The sequence below is a fragment of the Sciurus carolinensis genome, chromosome 4 (genome assembly GCF_902686445.1).
Source record: "Sciurus carolinensis chromosome 4, mSciCar1.2, whole genome shotgun sequence".
NCBI classification, from domain to species: domain Eukaryota; kingdom Metazoa; phylum Chordata; class Mammalia; order Rodentia; family Sciuridae; genus Sciurus; species Sciurus carolinensis.
The window spans coordinates 66749441-66769648 of NC_062216.1; the positions used below are offsets into that span (position 1 = coordinate 66749441).

The following is a 20208-nucleotide window of genomic DNA, read 5'->3' on the forward strand; positions in this document are numbered from 1 at the left end:
TGCGCCTCCCACGGCCCGGCGGCCCGGGTCCTTGCAGCGGCCGAGACGGCCCAGGCCTCCTGGCCGCCCCCGCCCTCCTTCCGGCGCCAGTTGCTTGTATTCTTGATGATTGCCATTCTGACTGGAGTGAGATGAAATCTTAGAGTAGTTTTGATTTGCATTTCTTTAATTGCAAGAGATGATGAACATTTTTTCATGTGTTTGTTGATTGATTGTATTTCTTCTTTTGTGAAGTGTCAGTTCAGTTCCTTGGCCCATTTATTGATTGAGTTACCAACATATTTTTTGAAGTCACTGTCCTTTCCCCATTGTGTAGTCTTGGCATTCTTGGCAGAGATTATTTGACTGTCTGCATGTGTATCCTTATTTCTGCGTTCTCTGTTCTGTTGGTCTGTATGTCTGTCTTTCTGCCAGTACCATACTGTTTTGATGTCTGTATCTTTGTAATATGATTACAATCAGGATATATGAGACTTCTACCTTATTTCTTCTTTGCAAAGTTATTGTGTCTATTTGGGTTTCAGAGTCATTGTGGCTTTGTGGGTCCATGTGTTCGAATTGTTTTCCCTATAACTGGGATTATCTTGAAGTGAAAATGTAATAATCAGAATAGAGAGTTGACTAAAATACCAAACACAGGTTAGAAGACTTAAAATTTGCCTTAAAAATAGGCAAATTATTTAATCTCTCTATTTAGTTTTGTTACATGTAATATGAAAACAATAGATGATCTGTGTATTCCTTTCTGACTGCAGTAGGATTCTGTAATTTTTTTTTAACTTAATTTTTTGGTGATGGGAAGTACGAGGGATTGACCTCAGGGGCACTTGACCACTCAACCAATCCCCAGCTTTATTTATTTATTTTTTTAACTTTATCTTATTTATTTTTTATGTGGTGTTGAAGATTGACCCCAGTGCCTCCCACATGCTAAGCAAGCGCTCTACCAATAACTCAGTGAGACCCTGTTTAGAGGGTCTCACTGAGTTGCTCAGTGCCTTGCTTATGGTGAGTCTGACTTTGAACTCTTGATCCTCTTGCCTCAGCCTCCCGAGCTGCTGGGATTACAGGCATGTGCCTCCACACTTGGCAGGAATTATATTTTTGTTCCTGCTGAAAATTTGTGTTGTTTCTCTTTGGAGTGGAAATAACATTGCTGAAAAAGAGAAGATATGCTAAGGAAAGACTGGCATATTTTTATGTACAGTCTACATGAGAGATGATTTCAGAAGAAGATGTATTATTTTTAAAGCAATGAGAACTTTTTCTGGTCCTCCTTGACCTTTCTCTCCTTTAATATACCTATATGATCTATCCCATGACTGTATAGTTTTATTACACATTTTTTTCTGGTCAATTTTTGTAAAGTACTGGCTATTACTGCCAGTTTCAGGTTTAGTTGTATAGTAAACATGGGAGCAAGGAAAGAAGGAGTAGTTACAGACACTTTAATTTTGAGACTGAGATTAATGCAGAATATTAACTTAATATCTCCAAGTGATTTGAAGCATTTCGTATACCAGTATTTGTTTTTGGAGAAAAATTTGTTTCTTATAATTTTCTGATTTGAAGTTGAAGTATCTGAATCATAGCATAGCAAGTAGTGTATCTTTCTTGATAATTCTAAAAATGCCCTTACTTTTACACTTTTACAGAGGTTTTCTCATTAACTTCTCAAAATTGCATTTTGAAATAGGAAGAACAAATAAGATCTCCTTTTGAAAAAGTATTAAAATAGGATTCAGGAAGGTTAAAGTCATTTGCTGAAGGTCCCATGCCTAGATGAGAGCATGTGCTAGGTCTTCTGACTGCTTTCTGCTGAACAAAACTGCCTTTAAGAAAATTGACACTAGATTAAACTTAATGTTTCTGAATTCCAAACCCTGCCCCTGAGTTCATCTCAGAGGTTAGATTCAGCAGTTGATTTTTTTTTGACATAATTGTTTTATGCTCCCCACACCCCCCATTAGGCCAAGGGAATTTTGCCTCTCAAGTGTGTTCTTTTTAATGAGTTTTCTCTTTATTTTGAAAATAAATTGATAGGTATCATCTTGTAGTCTTTCACTTTTTAAAACAATTTTTCCTCATTTTCTTTCTTTTTTTGGCATCATTTTTAGTATTTTTTCTGTGCTGTTTTAAAATGTAGAAGCTTAAATAGATTTTTTAGGCTTCTTTTAAAGTAATGAACCCTCGGATTCATTGTGTCAAATACTAATCATATATAAGGATAAAAGTGTAATAGAAAAGGCAGTTGGGGGCCTGGGGTTGTGGCTCAGTGGTAGAGCCTAGCATGTGTGAGGTACTGGTAGAGCCTAGCATGTGTGAGGCACTGCATATAAATAAATAAATAAATATCCATTGACAACTAAAAAAGTATTTAAAAAAAGGCAATAGGGGTGTCTTTTTTTTTAATAAGTTAAGTGAAATTCTGAATTTATAAAATAAAGTTTAGGGTAGTTACATACATTGCACAATTATGTATGTTTTTACATAGTATTTATTTACCACCAGGTTTAAATCAGTGAATCTATTAAGATTATTCATTTGACCAAAACTCTTTAAAGAAAATAAATACAAATGCCAGGATTTTATTCCAGACCTACTAAATAGAGGGGGCCGAGGGAGAGACAAATAGCAAAGATGCTTACGCTTACTACTATTTAAAAGTTCATATCAATTTTCATTACTGCATTTGCTGTAAATTAAAATGGGATGTTGAACTAGGTGATAGATACCTAAGATTTTTCTCATCCTCAATTTCTGTGGTCTTTTTCACCGTAGTTTTAATTTCTTTTCCTTTCTTCCTTCCTTCCTTCGTTAGAGGATAAAAGATGAGTGAAGGCCATAGTTTTTCCCCCCTAGAAATCAGTCTAATTAGATATCTTTGCTTAAGCAGTCCCATTTAATGGGTTTTTTGATACTTTTTATTGTCTTGTTTAGTGAAATCATTTCTGTGTACCAGTAGATAATCTCAAAGGAAACAGATGAAAGGAAAAAAAAACAAGGTTCAGTGTTCAGAGTCCTGAATTTGAGCCCTTGATTACTTATACAGTGTTATTACCCAGCCTTTTTGAGTAAGAGGACCCTTTAAAGGAAAAACAACAAAAAACTTATAAAAGTATAAGGTGACTTTTATTTATGTATTTATTTATATGCTGTGCTTAGAATCAAACCCAGTGCCTCACACACATGCTAGGCTCTACCACTGGACCACAACTCCAGCCCCCCAATTGCTCATGGCCCACAAATGATGGAGGCAGGAGATGGCAAGCAAAGCTCAGATCAGCAAGCTTTCCTTTATTCTGCAGTGAAGTCAGTTGATCAGGAATGGGAGGGCTCATTTTCTGGGTATGGAGATGGCCCTCCAGGTTGCTGAAGGAGACTGGGTTTTATAGTTTATAATGAGGGTGAATTAATCATTGGAGACTGTGCACATGCTGTTTGGACAGTCAGGGACCTAGTTGTATAGGTTAAAATTCTAACTCAGGGGAAGACAATTGTAAAAAGTTTGAAACTCATTGTCACTGGGAAAAGCTTACAACTCGGTGTTCACTGCTTATCTCCTTCCTCTGGGACCCATTGATACCTAGAGCTTCACTATTTGCTTTTCTCCTTCCAGGACTCATCTACAGTGGAAAAGGGTAAAAGTCTAGGACCCAGCATTTCAGTATTTGCCTCCTTTCTTCAGGACCTATTGTGGTTGGGAAGGGGTAAATGTTTGCCTTTGGTGGAGATGCTGGGGATGAATCTGGAAGGGATGAAAGTTTCCTTTTCCCCCCAGGGCCTATTGTTACTGGGAAAGGATGTATTGGGAGAGGTTTAATGTTTGGCTAATTTCCCTTCCCCTCCTCCCGAGTCACACTGTCCCTCAGTTTTTCCCAGGGAGCTGTCTTACAGGAATATTATTTTCCATAACTCTTCAATGTGTATACAGGTATAAATATAATAAATACAGTTGAGACATTTTTATGAACTGGACACAAGTGTATAAACCAGTACTCCTAGAAGTCTCCTTAGTTACTGTGTATTCCCTTCCTTCAAAGGTAACCATTATACCAGTTTCTAATGTCATAGATTAATTTTCTTGTTTTTGTACTTTACATCACTGTGATCATTCCAGATATGCACATCTGTCTGGTTTCTTTGTCTCCAAATCATGTTTTCAGTATTTTCTAGTGTATTTTCTGGGTGTAGTTATTGCATTTTTTTGCTTTATGATATTTCATTGTGTTATTATACCACATTTTATTTACTCATGTTATTGTTGTTTTTTTTTTTTTTTTTTTTTTTACATAGGGCAGTGATGTTTATTTTTTTTCCCTTCCCCCCCACCCCTCATGTTATTGTTGAAGGCAGTCTTTGTTGTTTTCAGTTTGAGGCTATTATAAATACCGTTAAAAGGAACATTCCAGTTTTTGCTTTTTGCTCAATGTATATATGCATTTCTGTTAGCCACATACCCAGGAGTGGAATTATTGGGTCAGGATTATGATCCCAATCCCCCCTTTAAATATTACAAACATTTAACAAATAGTCTAGTTTAATAGTTTGAAAAACCATATGGTAGAATTTGACTTTGTATTTAAAATGTTCATTTTAAGTCAGTTTGTAGTTTGTAAATCACTGTAGTACCTACTTATATTTGAAAAATATTATCTTCTACTTTGTTATATGAGATATTCAGTTCAAATACATTATTTAATGAACTTAATGGACTTATAGTTATTGAAGTGATTATTCAAGATAATGTCATTAGGTGGAGAATCAAGGTACTACTTAGAGCTGTGTAAGTTCTCTTCTGTTTCTTCATTTACCTTGCTTGATCTAAATTTCCATATTACAATCCTCAGAAGATTGGTGTGAGAATTTAATGTGCAAAAAGGTACCTATCAGGGTGTCTTGCATGTAGTTAGTGCACAAAAGATAATTGCTATCCTGTTCCTTTGTAAGGGTACTCATCTGATAAAATTGCAATAAATCCTGGTAAACACATTCTGAACTTTACAATATAGCCTCATCCACCCTTGACTTCAGCAGTTCTTCCACAAAGATGATATTTCTAAGTCTGTTGGACTTTCCTAAGTCTTTATTGAACTTTTTCACTGTTTTAGAGTGGACTAATTTAACTTAACTCCTCCCCCATCAGCCTTTTCTTCTGACATCCTAATTTCTAGAAATAGTATTGGCTTGCTTTCAAGTACCCACACTTGGTTCCTAGAGTATCAGAGTGGGAAGGAGCCCAAAAGACATTTAGTTTATTAGATGCATGTGTGCCTTTATTCGTTCTTGAGATGTTTTTAGGTTCTTTACCATGTGATGGCACTTGGGGCATGCAAAGATAAGACATGGTTTCTGCCCACAAGTAGCTTATAGTATATTTGGAGAGAAAGATAAATACATTTGTGGTGAGTGCAGTGTGTCCACGTGCCCACGATGCTGTCGGAGCAACTCCAGCTGCAAGTGGGGATTAGAAGAGGTGAAACATGAGTTTCAGAATTAGCTAGGAAGAAGGACTAAAGGGCATTCTAGGCAGAGAGAAGAACAGAAGATACAAAGACTGAAAAGCAAGAAATAGTATGATACTTTTAGGGAATAGTATTGATAACTAACATTTATTAATTATATATTGGTGCATATATACTGGTGTCTTTCTGATCCTGAAAAGTGTTCAGTGTCACTGAATGAAGAGTCAGGGTTCAACACAGTGGAGGATATAGTAAGTTAGTTTAGACAGCTAGGGTCTACAATCCAGATCTTTTGACTTCTGGTCCTGTATTCCTCCATCTTCTAAAATTATTTTGAAATATATAATTGTGTATTGGTTGAAGTGTGTAGGCCATCGTCTCTGGGCCTTTAACCCTAAAGCCTATACTCTTTTAACTGTGTTTGCTTAAGTTATAGAAGCATTTTGTAAGCATTGAGACAAAAATACAAAAGAGACATTTCAAACTAGGTTGCCTTGATCTTCAATTTTATTACTTTTTTTTCCACAACTTTGAATTTTCAAGGTATTAGGTTGAATAAAGAGATCAACTTTTATGGTTGTCCTACTTTTCCTCTGTTCCAGATTCTTCTTCATAAATTGGGATGTTAGAAGCTACTTTTTATTTATTTAGCCTAGAAGTTATTCCATTAAACTGGTTTACTTTAACCAAACTCAGGAATGCCACTATATTTTGGTTTATTAAAGGAAAGCTAACTTGTAAATAGGCTCTTTTCTATTGGTCACATAATTTTATTTTCATGAGGAAGTCTACTTAGAAAATTCAGTTAAGATTAGAGATAATTGCTGTATGATAATTTTTTTAAAATCGTGGACAATTCTGTCAAACTTCGGTAGAAATAACTAGTGAACACAAAGAGTATATATATTTCTAGGCAGACCAGAATGTTCATATGGACAAATTATTGTCCTTGTTAGAAAATACTAAGTTCATATTTATTGTACTTCATCTGTTATTTTTGTATGATATCTAATTTCCACTAACCCCTATGTTTATATCCAATTTCTGACCAAGGCTGGTCTCAACCTATTAACTTTTCAAAAAAGATCATGAAAATAACTTACTGGTCAAGCTAAGCCAAGTTCGTTATGTACTGCAGTAAAGGTGAATATGACCCTCAAGAATCCTAGTAGTATTTTAGAAGATGAATATTTGTAGGGTTTTGGGTTCTGGGTTCAAGTAGTTTAAGGCAACTCTTTTAATATGGAGATTTCACTGGGACTGGGCAGAGATTGTGATGTACTTACTAGTTTAGGATTCTTGGGTCAAGTTATGTCTTAGTCCACCTTCCCCCCTTTCTTTCATGTGTCTTAGTCCAAATTTTCTTTTTATTTTTTATCACATTTTTTAATTGGTGCAGTATACTTATACATAACCATGTGGGTTTGTTTTTGCATATTCATATACATGAACACAATGTAAACAATATAATTTGACCAATGTCATTCCTCATTATTTCCCCTTTGCCTCCTGTCCTCCCTCCCCCGGTCCCTTTCCTCTATTCTACTTTGGATCAAGTCTTGATAACCAAATATTAGTTTGATAAGTTATCAGATTTGCCCAGTTGAATAATTTATTGTCCTAATGATATGGTTGAGCAGTTTATTATTCAGTTAAATGAATTTTTAAGAGATTCCTAAACCTAACTGTGAAGTTATTTACTAGTTTGCATCCTTACTTTCCTGAGTAAGAATTTCCTGAAACAAATAATAAAGTTACACTAATATATAGGCATCTTAGGTTTTAGTCCTTATAATGTAGAGGGCATCAGTTCTCAGTAATATCTATAAAGGCAAACAAATTTTAATCAAAGATGTGCTTTCCCTAGCTGTATGTTTTTCATGACCCTTTTCTTTTAATTATGGGTGATGGATGGTAGTATGGTTGTGGATCTTTGTGACACTTTGTGCACTAACTTCAGCTAGCATTTCATTATATCATTTATGTTTTACTGCTCCTTTAGTTGCATCTGAAGCTTCAACTGAACTGAACTAGAATTTCTTTCTCAAGGTGGTACTTTTGCTCCCCCCCCCCCCCCCCCATAATTTCCCTTTGTCTTACCTTTTCCAACATTCTGTTCCTCATGCACCCTTCCCTGAGCACCACAGTTCCTGTCTTTGAATTATCTATATCTTATTTCTGTGATGGCTTATGAAGCCTGTTTTTAGATTGAGCCCTGTGGAAGGCAAAGGCTATATTTTTTTTATTTTTTATTCCTCCCACTTTTTGAAACAGAGTCTCCGTAAGTTACCCAGGTTAGCCTTGAACTTGTGATCCTCCTGCCTAAACCTCCCAGGTTGCTAAGATTAGAGGTGTGTATAACCACACCTGGCTATCCATCTTACTTTTAATTATCTTAATATTTAATGATTGTTAAACTGAATTACTGTTAAACTGAATTGAGCTCAGATAAATGCCCAATAGGTTTGTGAATATTTTTCATATTAGACTGATCTTAAAGGCCTTTCATCTTTATCAGTATAGTTCTGTCTTTCCAAAAGTAAAATATGCTCTAGAAAATTATTATTATAGGTTGTTCTTTGGATGACTCATCAGAGTCAGATGTTATTGTGTTTTGAAGTGCAATAAATTTTTATAACAGTCTTCTCACAGATGGACTTCATTAAATATAGGAGGGGAAAATATTTTAAAATGTCTTTGTACTTTACGTAAGCCTTGACTTCTTCAAGTAAATATAATGGTTTACTCACAGAAAACATTGGAAAAGCAAAACTTATGCTTTTATTCTAGGCAGCTTTGATTTTGATTGCTTTAATCTTTCACAGTGTCTTGTTACTTTTCATAATTTGGTAAGAGTGTGTAAGAGGGATAACAACAGAAGCACGTAGAATGTATTTAACACTTTTGTATGATCTTAATATAGATAAAAGATTTATTGTTGAGATATTTGGGTACTGGATTTAGTGACTACTGAATGGTAAATTGAAATACTAACTCCACTATGAGGTAATAAGTAATTTCATGATAAGGTAGTTCTTGGGAGTAAATATTGGAAGACAGAGACTTGTGAATACTGTGCCTCATAGACTTTCCAAACCATCAGTGTGTGACATAGGCATAATTTTGCCTGTGTGTCTTAGGGAAAGTACTTTTAAGAGGACACACTTTTGGATATTTCATTACAGTGAGAAGTGTTGGTAATACTTGGTTAATACGTCACACTTGTAAAAGAAACATTCTCTTATAAACAAAATTCTGGCTGGGTGCAGTGGTGCACACCTGTAATCCCAGCAGCTCAGGAGGTTAAGGTGGGAGGATTGCGAGTTCAAAGCCATCCTGAGCAATTCAGCAAGACCCTAAGCAACTTAGTGAGACCCTTTCTCTAAATAGAATATAAAAAAGGGCTGGGGATGTGATTCAGTGGTAAAGTGCCCCTGGGTTTAATCTGCGGCCCACCCTCCCCCCAAACTAAAAATCCCTGAAATTTTGTGAATGTATGAAAGTTTGTATTTACTGAAACATTTATGTCTGACCACCAGTTTTATTTTCTGTTTTATTACATACACTGGGCCACTAGAGATATAATTATTGGTAACATTTATTGATAAATGTACTGACAAGCATGGTTATATCTTAGAAATGTAATTCGTAGGTTAATTCTTATTCTTCATACAGATTGGTATTCTGTTGAGTTTAGGGCAGTTTTTTTTAGATGTTTGATTAGGAACAGAAAGTACAGTTACGATAGATGAAAAGGAGAACATTCATATAGGCAGCCCGTGCTTTGCAAAGTTCTAATATGCTTGAGTTATGGTTTAGTTCAACAACATGGTTCAAGTTTCAGTTATCATGGTATATATACTGTAAGTAATTGCATAAAATACAAAACTTTTCTGTTGGCTTTTCAGTCTGCAGGTTGCTATGCAAGTAATAGGTACATATCCTGATCAGATACCAATCATGTCACTTCTTTCTAGGTCTGTCATTGACTGGTTATTGCATATCTGAAATTTCAGTTACTGCACAGATATCAAAGTGTTTGTTGTGTTGCTTCCTTGTCTCTCAATAATAAATGACTTTATAAACAAAAATGGGTAGTAAAAACACGGAATTGGCCAACAAATGTTAAAGTGAAATAAAGAAATCAAAGTGATAATTCTGAAATGGAAGCTAAATCAAACATAATGGAGCTACAGAAGAACTAGGGGCTTGTGGGAATGTTGACTTGGCTGTCATTTAAGAAATCTAGAGAAGCAGACAGACGAATTTAATGAAGGCTGGCTTGTCAACATAAATGAGTAAAATGTTTGCTGGCAAAAGCAAGTCACATTAAAGAAATCTCAAAAGATAACATTGTGACTTGAAAGTGCAAATAATAAAATCATCTAAACCTAGAAAGGGAGTGTGACAGTTTGCCAAGGGGTAGAAAAGATGTTCACTTAGAACCATAATTTATATGAGAAGGCAAGCATTGTTCAAATTAATCCTGATAATTTTTATAGCATATTCATAAAGAGTTTTACTGTTTTTTTCATTACCTTGTAGATTTAAAACTGACAGATTTTCATGTTCTGGCAAAACTTTTTAAGGTCATGGGATTGGAGTTTTCCATTGATTATTAAGAGTGCTTTGCATGTTTTTTGTTTTTTTCCCCTCACAGTTAATTTTACTATCCTGCACTACCATCCAAACAAGCAAGGTCTGCCTGTGTTTGTTTTGGTCTGTTGGTCAAATGTTAATTACCCCCTGCCCTCCAGTTGGACAGTTTCCTAGTTAGAAAACAGTGTGAGAACTTTGGAATTACGTATATGGACATAAGTTAAACTTCTAACTCTGGTACTTTCTAGGTGTGTGACCTTGAACCAGATCATTTAACTTCAGGGTCCTTTGTCTTTAACATAGTACCTGCTTAATGAATACTTTCTAAATATTTTAAATGAATGCATACCATTTAACTCTGGCATTAGTAAGCAATTTGTAGGTTACATACTAGCATTTTTCACAGTAAAGAATGTAATACTTTTTTTTTTCTGATGTGAACACATAATATTGTACTGTGGCACATGTAATTCATGGCATACAGTACTCTCTTTTAGATTAGGGCTTCTCAATACCGTTGACTTTTTTCGTTTGTTTGTTAGCAAGGATTGATCTCAGGGGCACTCGACCACTGAGCCATATCTCTAGCCCTATTTTGTATTTTATTTAGAGACAGGGTCTCACTGAGTTGCTTAATGCCTCACTTTTGTTGAGGTTGGCTTTGAACTCGAGATCCTCCTTCTCAATTTCCCAAGCCGCTGGGATTACAGGCATGCACCACTGTGCCCGGCTCATCTACTGCTGACATGTTGACCAGAATAGTTCTTTGTTTCAGGGAGCTGACCATTCTGTACACAGTTGATGTTTAATGGTGTTCTATACCCTACCAACTAGATGTTGTCCTCCCTCCCTCCCTTCCTTGGATGTTTAATGGTATTCTAGATCCTACCCACTAGATGTTGTCTTCCTCCCTCCCTTCCTTCCTTTCCTCCCTTCCCATTGAACCCAGGGATGCTTTGTCACTGAGCTACATCCTCAGCCCTTTTTCTTTGCTATTTTCAGATGGGATCTTGCTTAGTTGTTGAGACTGGCCTTGAACCTGTGATCCTCCCGCCTCAGTCTCCCAAATTGCTGGGATTACAGGCCCAGCTAAATTCACTCTTAATTCATTATAGCAAGTTAACTTGTGCTCTTTGGGGCAGGGGAAGTTACTGGGAGTTGAACCTGGAGGCACTTTACCACTGAGCTACATCCCCAAGCCCTTTTTATCTTAAGACAGGGTCTCTCTGAATTACTTAGTGCCTTGCTAAGTGGCAGAGGCTAAACTCAAACTTGTGATCATCCTGCCTCAGCCTCTGGAGCCACTGGAATTAACAAGCATGAAACAGTGTGAGAACTTTGGAATTACGTATATGGACATAAGTTAAACTTCTAACTCTGGTACTTTCTAGGTGTGTGACCTTGAACCAGATCATTTAACTTCAGGGTCCTTTGTCTTTAACACAGTACCTGCTTAATGAATACTTTCTAAATATTTTAAATGAATGCATACCATTTAACTCTGACATTAGTAAGCAATTTGTAGGTCACATACTAGCATTTTTCACAGTAAAGAATGTAATAATACATCCTATAATACATCCTATATTCTGAATATACTTATGTTTGCTTTCAACAAAAATTTGTTAGCACTGCTAAGGACACAAAAGTTGTCCCTTCTCAGTAGTAATGTCATGGTTCCCCTTCCCTTCCAGTCACTTTTGGTTGATCCATTATTCTCTTTGTAGTGAATGCATATTTTAAAAGGTACCCAATCTGCAATTTTTCTTATCCAAGTCTGTAAGGGAAGGTTGTGTGTGCAATGTCCTTTCTCTTGCTGGCAAGGCTAGTTTATCTTTTCCTATCAGTAATCCTGTTGATCCAACTGCACATATCCTGATCTCAGAATTACTGAGTTTAAGTAAATAGTCCCACTGACATTTCAGACTTTTTGCAGTCTCATCAGATTTTATTTATGATAGTGAAGGAAATATTGAACTATGATTCTATCTTATGTGCTTATTTATAGTTTAGTTTAATATTGTTTCGTTACTGGAAATTGAACCCAGGGGTGCTCTATGACTGACCTGCATCCTTAACCCTTTTTTAAACTTCAAGATAAGGTCTCGCTAAATTGCCAAGGTTGGCCTTGAATTTGTAGTCCTTTAGCCTCTCCAGTAGCTGAGATTACAGGGATAACAAACTGTGCCTGTGCCTGATTAATTTATGGTTTTAAAACTGAAGACATAATTTATTTGCATGAGAATAAAAATGGAATCCTTGTTTGTTATATATTACATATAATTTTTATTTTAAAATCAGTCTGTTTTTTTAAGCTGTTGCCTGTTTTCATAGAATTCATGTTTTAATGGAATTTCATCCTTTTTTGCTTAATTAGACACACTTTAAAACATTCATTAATTTAGCCACTGTATATGTATTCTGGGACACCTAGACCTAGTTTAGGGGATGATATGCTAAAAAGTAAAATTTTAATCAAACATTAAATAAGGTAGTGTAAGTTAACAAGAAAAACAAGAGTCTAGTCAGATATTCATATTTCTCAGCTAATGAAGAACACAGACTTTTTAGTGCTGAAGAAATTCAGAAGAGGAGGCAATTGCTATGGGTTAGGTAGGGTGTGCATTCTCTGAAAATTGGTCCTTGGTCCTGGGAAGAGTGAAAAACTATTAAATATTACAAGGAGTTTAGTCCTCCACAGGACTACCACATATAAACAGACAGTGTGTCTGTGTTTAAAGTGTCATGGGCATAGGATAGGGAGAAACCATCTAAAAATGCTTCTGGAGTGGGGGAAGTGGTAATGAAAGGTTGAGAAATATTGGGGGAAAGGAAATTAGGAAAGGGTTTAAACAGGACATATGAAGGATAGTTTGGTAAGTTTTAGGTAATCAAAGACAGCGTGTTTTATTAGAGAATATACTTTTTTCTAAAGTCAAAGTTTGGGTGTGTAAACCTAATGTGTTATTGAATAACTTAAATTAATATAAAGTGAAGAAAGGAATAAAATCTTTTTTAAAGTATGTTCAAATTTGAGTGCTGTGGTAGATTCCCTATTGCTTCTGGTGTATTCATTCTTAACAGTTTTCTGATGGGGTAGAGGATAACTTTCTTCATGTAATCATGTTAGCAGCAGTTTATCTAGCAAACTCTTTGGTTAGATATGGAATTACAGTTTTTATGCTGTCGTTATTCATTGAATTACAGTATGAGAATTTGAAAGATGTAGGAGGCTATATTGGTGAGAAAATTGAGGCTTAGAAAGGTTGAGTGATTTGGAATAAAAACCATACATACTTGTGGTTAGAAGTCTCATGACTTTCTATCCATTGCTCTTTTTATCATCTTTCTAAAACTAGTATGAAGCATAGTCTAGAAACATAAATCTTCATTTTAGTGCTTTATCCCTTAAATCAATACCAACTACATTGTCACTTCTTGCTTCAAATTAATCACTTCTTTTAGAATGTGGAAAGACACTGGGGCTTTGAATTTTTTACTTTTCTACTTGACTAGCTTTAACCTTGGACAATTTATTTAACCTCTTTCCCTAATGTTCTTCTTATATGTGTTTGGGGGTGGGGGTTGGGTACTGGGGATGAACCCTCGGGCATTTTACCATTGAGCTAAATCCTCAGCCCTTTTATTTTGAGGCAGAGTATCCTGTCTTGCTAAGTTGCTGAGGCTGACTTTGAACTCACAATTCTGCCTCGGCCCCCTGAATCTGGGATTACAGGCATGTACCACTGTGACTGTCTAAGTTTGTATGTTAAATGGGATAAGAATACTTAAGTAATAAAAAGGTGGTTATGAGGATTAAGTTTGATGATCTATATGAAACCCTTTCCTCTCTTTTTGGCATTTATTAAAAACTTAGTGTTAGAGTATAGGTGTAGCTCAGAGGTAGATCACTTGCCTGGTATGTGTGAGGCCCTGGGTTCAATCCCCAGAACTGCCCCTGACCCCCCAAAATAAATGTTCCTTTTTTTTCTCCTTTTGCTACTAGAACACTTGTCACATTATATTACAATTACTATTTAGATGTACCAGGTGGGAGTCTTGATTTTCTTCTTAGTATAATATACGTGGTCTATGAAAATCTTAAAACCAAAAAAGAAACCAGTAAATCTCCTCCAGGAATTTGCTACTGAAACAAACAGGGATAATGACATAGTAGATAAGTTCATTCAACTGTCAAAGAAAAACTGATACTGTTCATTTTTAATACTGATAATTCTATAATAAACTGACTGCTACTGATACTTGTTTAACCTGACTTAATTTTTTTTTTTTTTTTTTTTTTTTTTTTTGGTCTTAATTTGGCAAGCAAACTGTGCTGTGTCATTTAGCTCTTAGTCTCGGTATTGACTTTTTTCCTGTGATTGCCTTGCAGAGCTCCGAGGAACAAGAGTGCAATGATGACACTTCTCAGGAGGATGAAGGATTTATGGGCATGTCCCCTCTTTTGCAAGCCCATCATGCTATGGAAAGAATGGAAGAGTTTGTTTGTAAGGTGAGATTGAAGTTTCTTATCATTTTCCATGCTCTCTTTTACCCTTCCCGAACAAAAACAGAGTGGTAGAGCTTTGGCCTTTGGTTTACTTTGGAGAAAATCTGTGACAAGATAAGGACCAGAGGCTATGTCTTGACTTAACTCTGTTCAAGGCACAATGCATTTGTTTGCCTGCAGCAGCCTTGATAAAAGTTCTGATAAAACTAGAGTATCCAATTGGGAGACAAACTTTTCCTGATGGGGCTTAACAGAGTAAAATGTCTTGTTGATTAGATAAGATGAAACAAAGTTAGGAGTGGTAGATACAGGTGAAACTCAAATGCTGTTATTAAAATAAATCTATTCTACTGTATGAATAGCAATCCTGTTTTCTTTCTAAGGATTTTATGGGCAATAAGACTACTTTTGAGACTGAGATTTCCCACTTTTCATGTACACCTATTTTTAGGTAACCTGGTATATTTTCTGCCTTTCTTTTAATTCCTTGTCTGACTTCCCAAGAATAATTTTGGGATTTTTTTTTTCCCCCTAAAATGATAACTAGAATTGAGGTTGCTTCCTTAGAGAAATAGGGATACTGATAAATGAATAGGTACTTGATTAATCAGTAAGAACCTTGGCAGGTATGATCTCATACAGCTTTGAGTGTCTGTAGGTATATATGTGTATAAATTCATTTATTAAACATTTCAAGAGAACTTTTGATTATTTAGACAGAAATTTTTATGATGTGTAGTTTTTTTCTGTGGATTTTATGAAACCACAACTTTTTTCTTTTATTAGTGCATTATAGTTGTGCATAATAATAGTTGGGTTCATTTTGACATAATTGTACTTGCATGGAATTTAATTTACTCCATTTTAATCCCCAGTTCCCCTATTTTCCCTCCCCTGAAACCACAACTTTTTGGGGGCTTGGGAGTGGATACTGGGGATTGAACCCAGGGGCACATATCACTGAGCCACATCCCAGCCCTTTTTACTTTTTATATTGAGACAAGGTCTCACTAAGTTGCTTAGGGCCTTGCTAAATTGCTGAAACTGGCTTTGAATTTGTGATGCTCCTACCTCAGCCTCCCAAGCCACTGGGATTACAGGCAAGTGCTACCATGCCTTTCGAAACCACAACTTTTTAATGCATGTGGTGTTAGAGTCTGCAAACTAAATTCAGGTTTTCCTTCATTCACAGTGATGCTGAAAATAATTGAGGCCAGTTGACTTAGAATACTATATATTGAACCTAGAGGATGAGAAAAGAATGTCATGATTTCAACATAGATACTCCTTCTAAGACTAAGGGCTATTGTGGGAAGTTGAGGTTAAATATAAACATTTGTGGGTCTACATAGAGCCCTGGACATTTTAGTGTTTGAAAATTGATGACAGAAAAAGCCAAGCAAAACAATAAATCCATTGTGATCACTGTCTCAGAATTAGCACAAAGAAATACAATAGATATATTTTGTTTTTTAAAAAGTGATTTCAGTGTGAAGAAATCTCTTCAAGTTGTATAAAAACTATCTTAGCCATTGGGAATTTTAATATTTATAGACCACTGGGATACTGTAGTTGACTTGACTGCCATTTTGTTCTCTTTCCAAACTGAGCAAAGGGATAAAGCAGATAAAACTTAAAAATTTACTAGCTAATGGGAGAATCGATAGGATGGGCATTTGCTTGCTGCATCTGATTTACTGAAGAAAAATTTACTTATAAAAACTATTTCTATTCCCTTATCCCCCACAGTCTGTCTGTGGAAACAGTGATGAGGCATCCTGTTACACAATGTTCCAGTGCCGCTGTACCTTGTGGCAGGGCAACTGACCAGGCTTGAAAACTGGCCATGTCTACTGACACTAAGATTCTGTTTCTTGAACTGGAAGCTAGTAAACAGAGACAGTTTAAAATGAGGTGTGCTTTGGCTTTACTGGTGTTACCTTTAATATACTTTAATATGTATATTAAAGTATATGTTAAATATATTATACATTAAATATATATATATTTAACAAAAGAGGGTTACATCTGTTCTTAAGTTGGTAGTCCTCATTTCCTTTGGAGACAGAGGAAATGTTACATAGAGAGTCAGTTCTTTTGTAGAAGTTAATGAGGAGGTAAGAGCAGAGAACAGGAAACAAGTATGGGCACAGTGGCTGAGTGGCAATCTTTCTGCATAGTAGAGAGAAGGAAAGCCAGGTTTCTGTAGCTTAGCTATGTTGTTTTGTACAAGACTCCTGGGAGATAAGTGGAAGTCTTTGGAGGTGAGCCCTACTGATTTGTAGTAGTCTGGATTCTTGCTTTAGGGTAGTAGACTGGAAGCACTGCTAAGTCCACATTAACTGTAAGGTAGACCACGTGCCTGGCATTTTCATTACATCTTTCTGGCTACCAGAAGCTAGTTAGTTCTGGATTAAATGATCATTGTGGTGTAAGCTCTGTAACCTGAGAGACAATGTGAAGAAACAGAGTACAGAAATTAATAGACATTCTAAGGAGGGAATACCAAATCTTTGACCCCATTTCTCTAGAGTCTATCAGGGAGTGGGACAACAGGAAAAGGGAGAAAAGGGGGCTAAGGTGGAGCTTCTTTGCCATCTCTCCAGCAGGAGGAAGAGGGGGACTAGTTACTAACTCTCAGGCAGGTAATAGCTTCTGGGGATTATCAAGGGCTAGGGATTTCTTATTCATTTATGAAGTCTTTGTGTCATTTTTGTTTGATCCTCATAATTTCCTTATAAAGCAAAGCACTATTTTCCTTACTTTATGAGGAATTAGAGGTTTGGTGGCTTGGAAGTTTTATAATTTATTAAAGCTCATATAACAATACCTGAGATCCAAGATTTTCTTGACCCCTGTGCTCTGTTTCTTTTCTACTTTATCATATTGATGTGGTGGAGGGAGAAGAAAGAGTAAGGGGGAATAGGGAAGTGTTTAGCAAAAGGCACAAAAGCATTCTATACAGTTCTTATTCTTCCAGTAGATGATTATAAAAAATAGTCATTTAATATCATAGGAGGGACTAGGGTTGTGGCTCAAGCCTAGCATGTTTGAGGCCCTGGGTTCAGTCCTCAGCACCACATAAAAATAAATAAATAAATAATAAAGGCATTGTGTCCACCTACAACCAAAAAATAAAATAAAAATATCACAGGAATTTTTCAGAAGTCAAGTCTGTTGTGGAGGATGAAGGAGGGTCTGTATGGTTGGGATTTTGCACTCCTCACCCCTTCTTCACTTGGACTGAAGCAAAGCTCTTTTAGGGCATGTTGTATTAATTTGTTTACTCCTTCTTTTTCCTAAGAAATTCCCTCATTAAAAAAATTTATTTTTGTCATTCTAAGAATTCAGAATAATAAGACATTGCATATATTTTCCTCTTTCAAAAATTTTTTTTCGTTGTCAATGAATCTTATTTTATTTATTTATGTGTGGTGCTGAGTATTGAACCCAGGGCCTCACACTTGCCAGGCAAGTGCTGTACCACTGAGTCACAACTCCAGCCCCTGTATTTGACTTTTTAAGAATTATTTTTCCCATCATACAGCAATGTGGTAAAAAAAAGTGTTGTTTGGGGCTGTTGTTGCTAATTGGACAACTAAAATCACAAAGATGTTTAATAACTCTTCTTCCAGGTATGGGAAGGTCGATGGCGAGTAATCCCTCATGACGTGCTTCCAGACTGGCTCAAGGATAATGACTTCCTTTTACATGGACACCGGCCTCCTATGCCTTCTTTTCGGGCCTGTTTTAAGAGCATTTTCAGAATACACACTGAGACAGGCAACATCTGGACACATCTCTTAGGTATGGAATATCAGTGTTATAATGAATTGGTGATTCACTCTATTGTCTTGTATTTGAGGAAGGATAGAACTTGAAAAATGTATTGCCATCATAGTTTGCACTGTGATTTTAGTACAAATAAGTCATAGTATTCTCTTAGATCTTTAGAACATTATCAAACCAGGCAGAAAAGTTACTATATAAAATGTGTTGTAGTAAACAGATGAAGGTGATTTTTCAAAGCTATTACTTAGAATATCCACTGTTAAATTTAATTTGGCTTAAAATAGAAAATGAAATATAATGTTTCCCCCATCATGATTATATATTATATACAAGGTGAGGGGGAAGAATAGTCCTTTCATTAAATATTGCTGAGATAGCTGAATAGCCATATATAAAAGATTAAGTAGGACCCCAGCCTCACACAGTATATAAAAATGAACAAAGACCTAAACATAAGAGTTAAAACTATAAAACTTAGGAGAAAACATAGACATAAATCTTTGTGACCTTGGATTAGACAAATTTCTTAGCATTGACAAAGCACAAAGGGAAAAAATCCAGATAATTTAAACTTCATCGAAATAAAATATTCATTTATATCAAAGAACATTATTAAGAAAGTGAAAAGAAGTTAGACCTGTTAATCCCAATGAATTGGAAGACTGAAGGAATTTAAAAAAAAAGGTATGGAGATGTAACTTAATGGCAAAGTGTCTCTGGGTTCAATCCTCAGATGGATTGAGTTGAGGAGTTGGGTGGGGGGAAGAAAGTGAAAAGACAACACACAGCGAGGGAAAGAATATATGCAAATCATATGTCTGTAAGAATCCAGTAAAGAACTGTTACAACTCAATAATAAAAGCAACCAGTTTGTCTTTATTGATAAAACTCCTGAGTAGACCATTTCTCTGGAGAAGATATACTAATGACTAATAAGTACGTGAAAGGATGTTTATTATCATCATTTTTATAAAGATATACAAATAAAGTACATTGTGTGATGACATTACTTCACTCCTGCCAGGATAACTGTAATTGAGAAAATGGAAAATAATCCCAGCTTTGGAGACTGAGGCAGAAGGATCTTGAGTTCAAAACCAGCCTTAGCCCTAAGCAACTTAGTGAGACCTTGTCTGAAAACAAAGGACTAGGGATGTGACTCAGTGGTTAAGCACCCCTGGGTTCAATCCCTGGTTTAAAAAAATAAGAAAGAAAATGGAAAATAAGTTTAGTGGGGATATGGAGCAATTGGAACCTTTGTACATTGTCAGTAGGAGGATATAAAATGGGGCAGCCCCTATGGAAAATAGTTTGTCAGTTCCTCAAAACGTTAAAGACAGTTACCAGACATTCCACTCCTAGGTATTAAAATCACATTCACAGAAAAAAACATGTGCACAAATGTTGATAGTGACTATGATTCATGATAGCTAAAAAGTAGAAGCAATTCATATATCTACCATCTGATGAATGGGTAAACAAAATGTGATATATCCATACAGTGGAATATTTTTTGGTCTTAAAAATGGATGAAATACTGATTACGTTACAGGGGTGTACCTTGTAAACATTTGCTAAGTAAAAGAAACCAGCCACCAAAGATCACATAATTGTATGATTCCATGTACATGAAATGTCCAGAACAGGCAAATACATAGAGGCACAAAGTAGATTAGTGGTTATCTAGGGTGGGTTTGAGGGGGATGGAGAATAAGGGAATGACATCAGGTATGGGACTTCTGTTTTGGAATATTTTTCATATATATATAACTGGAATTTTTTTTAAATGCAGTAATATTTTATTTTTTATTCTTTTTAGTTATACATCATGATAGTAGAATT

The 20208-nt window shown here is 35.8% G+C and overlaps 1 protein-coding gene across 3 annotated transcripts in view; it reads left to right on the top strand.

Annotated features, from left to right (window-relative positions):
* Adipor2 (adiponectin receptor 2) overlaps positions 1-20208 on the top strand; it is an 81673-nt gene that overhangs the window by 51752 nt on the left and 9713 nt on the right. For all 3 annotated transcript variants that reach the window (XM_047549767.1, XM_047549765.1, XM_047549766.1), the window contains exons 3-4: positions 14458-14577; positions 18210-18381. In XM_047549767.1, coding sequence (XP_047405723.1) covers positions 14458-14577; positions 18210-18381 — 292 coding nt within the window. The remainder of the gene's footprint in view (positions 1-14457; positions 14578-18209; positions 18382-20208) is intronic.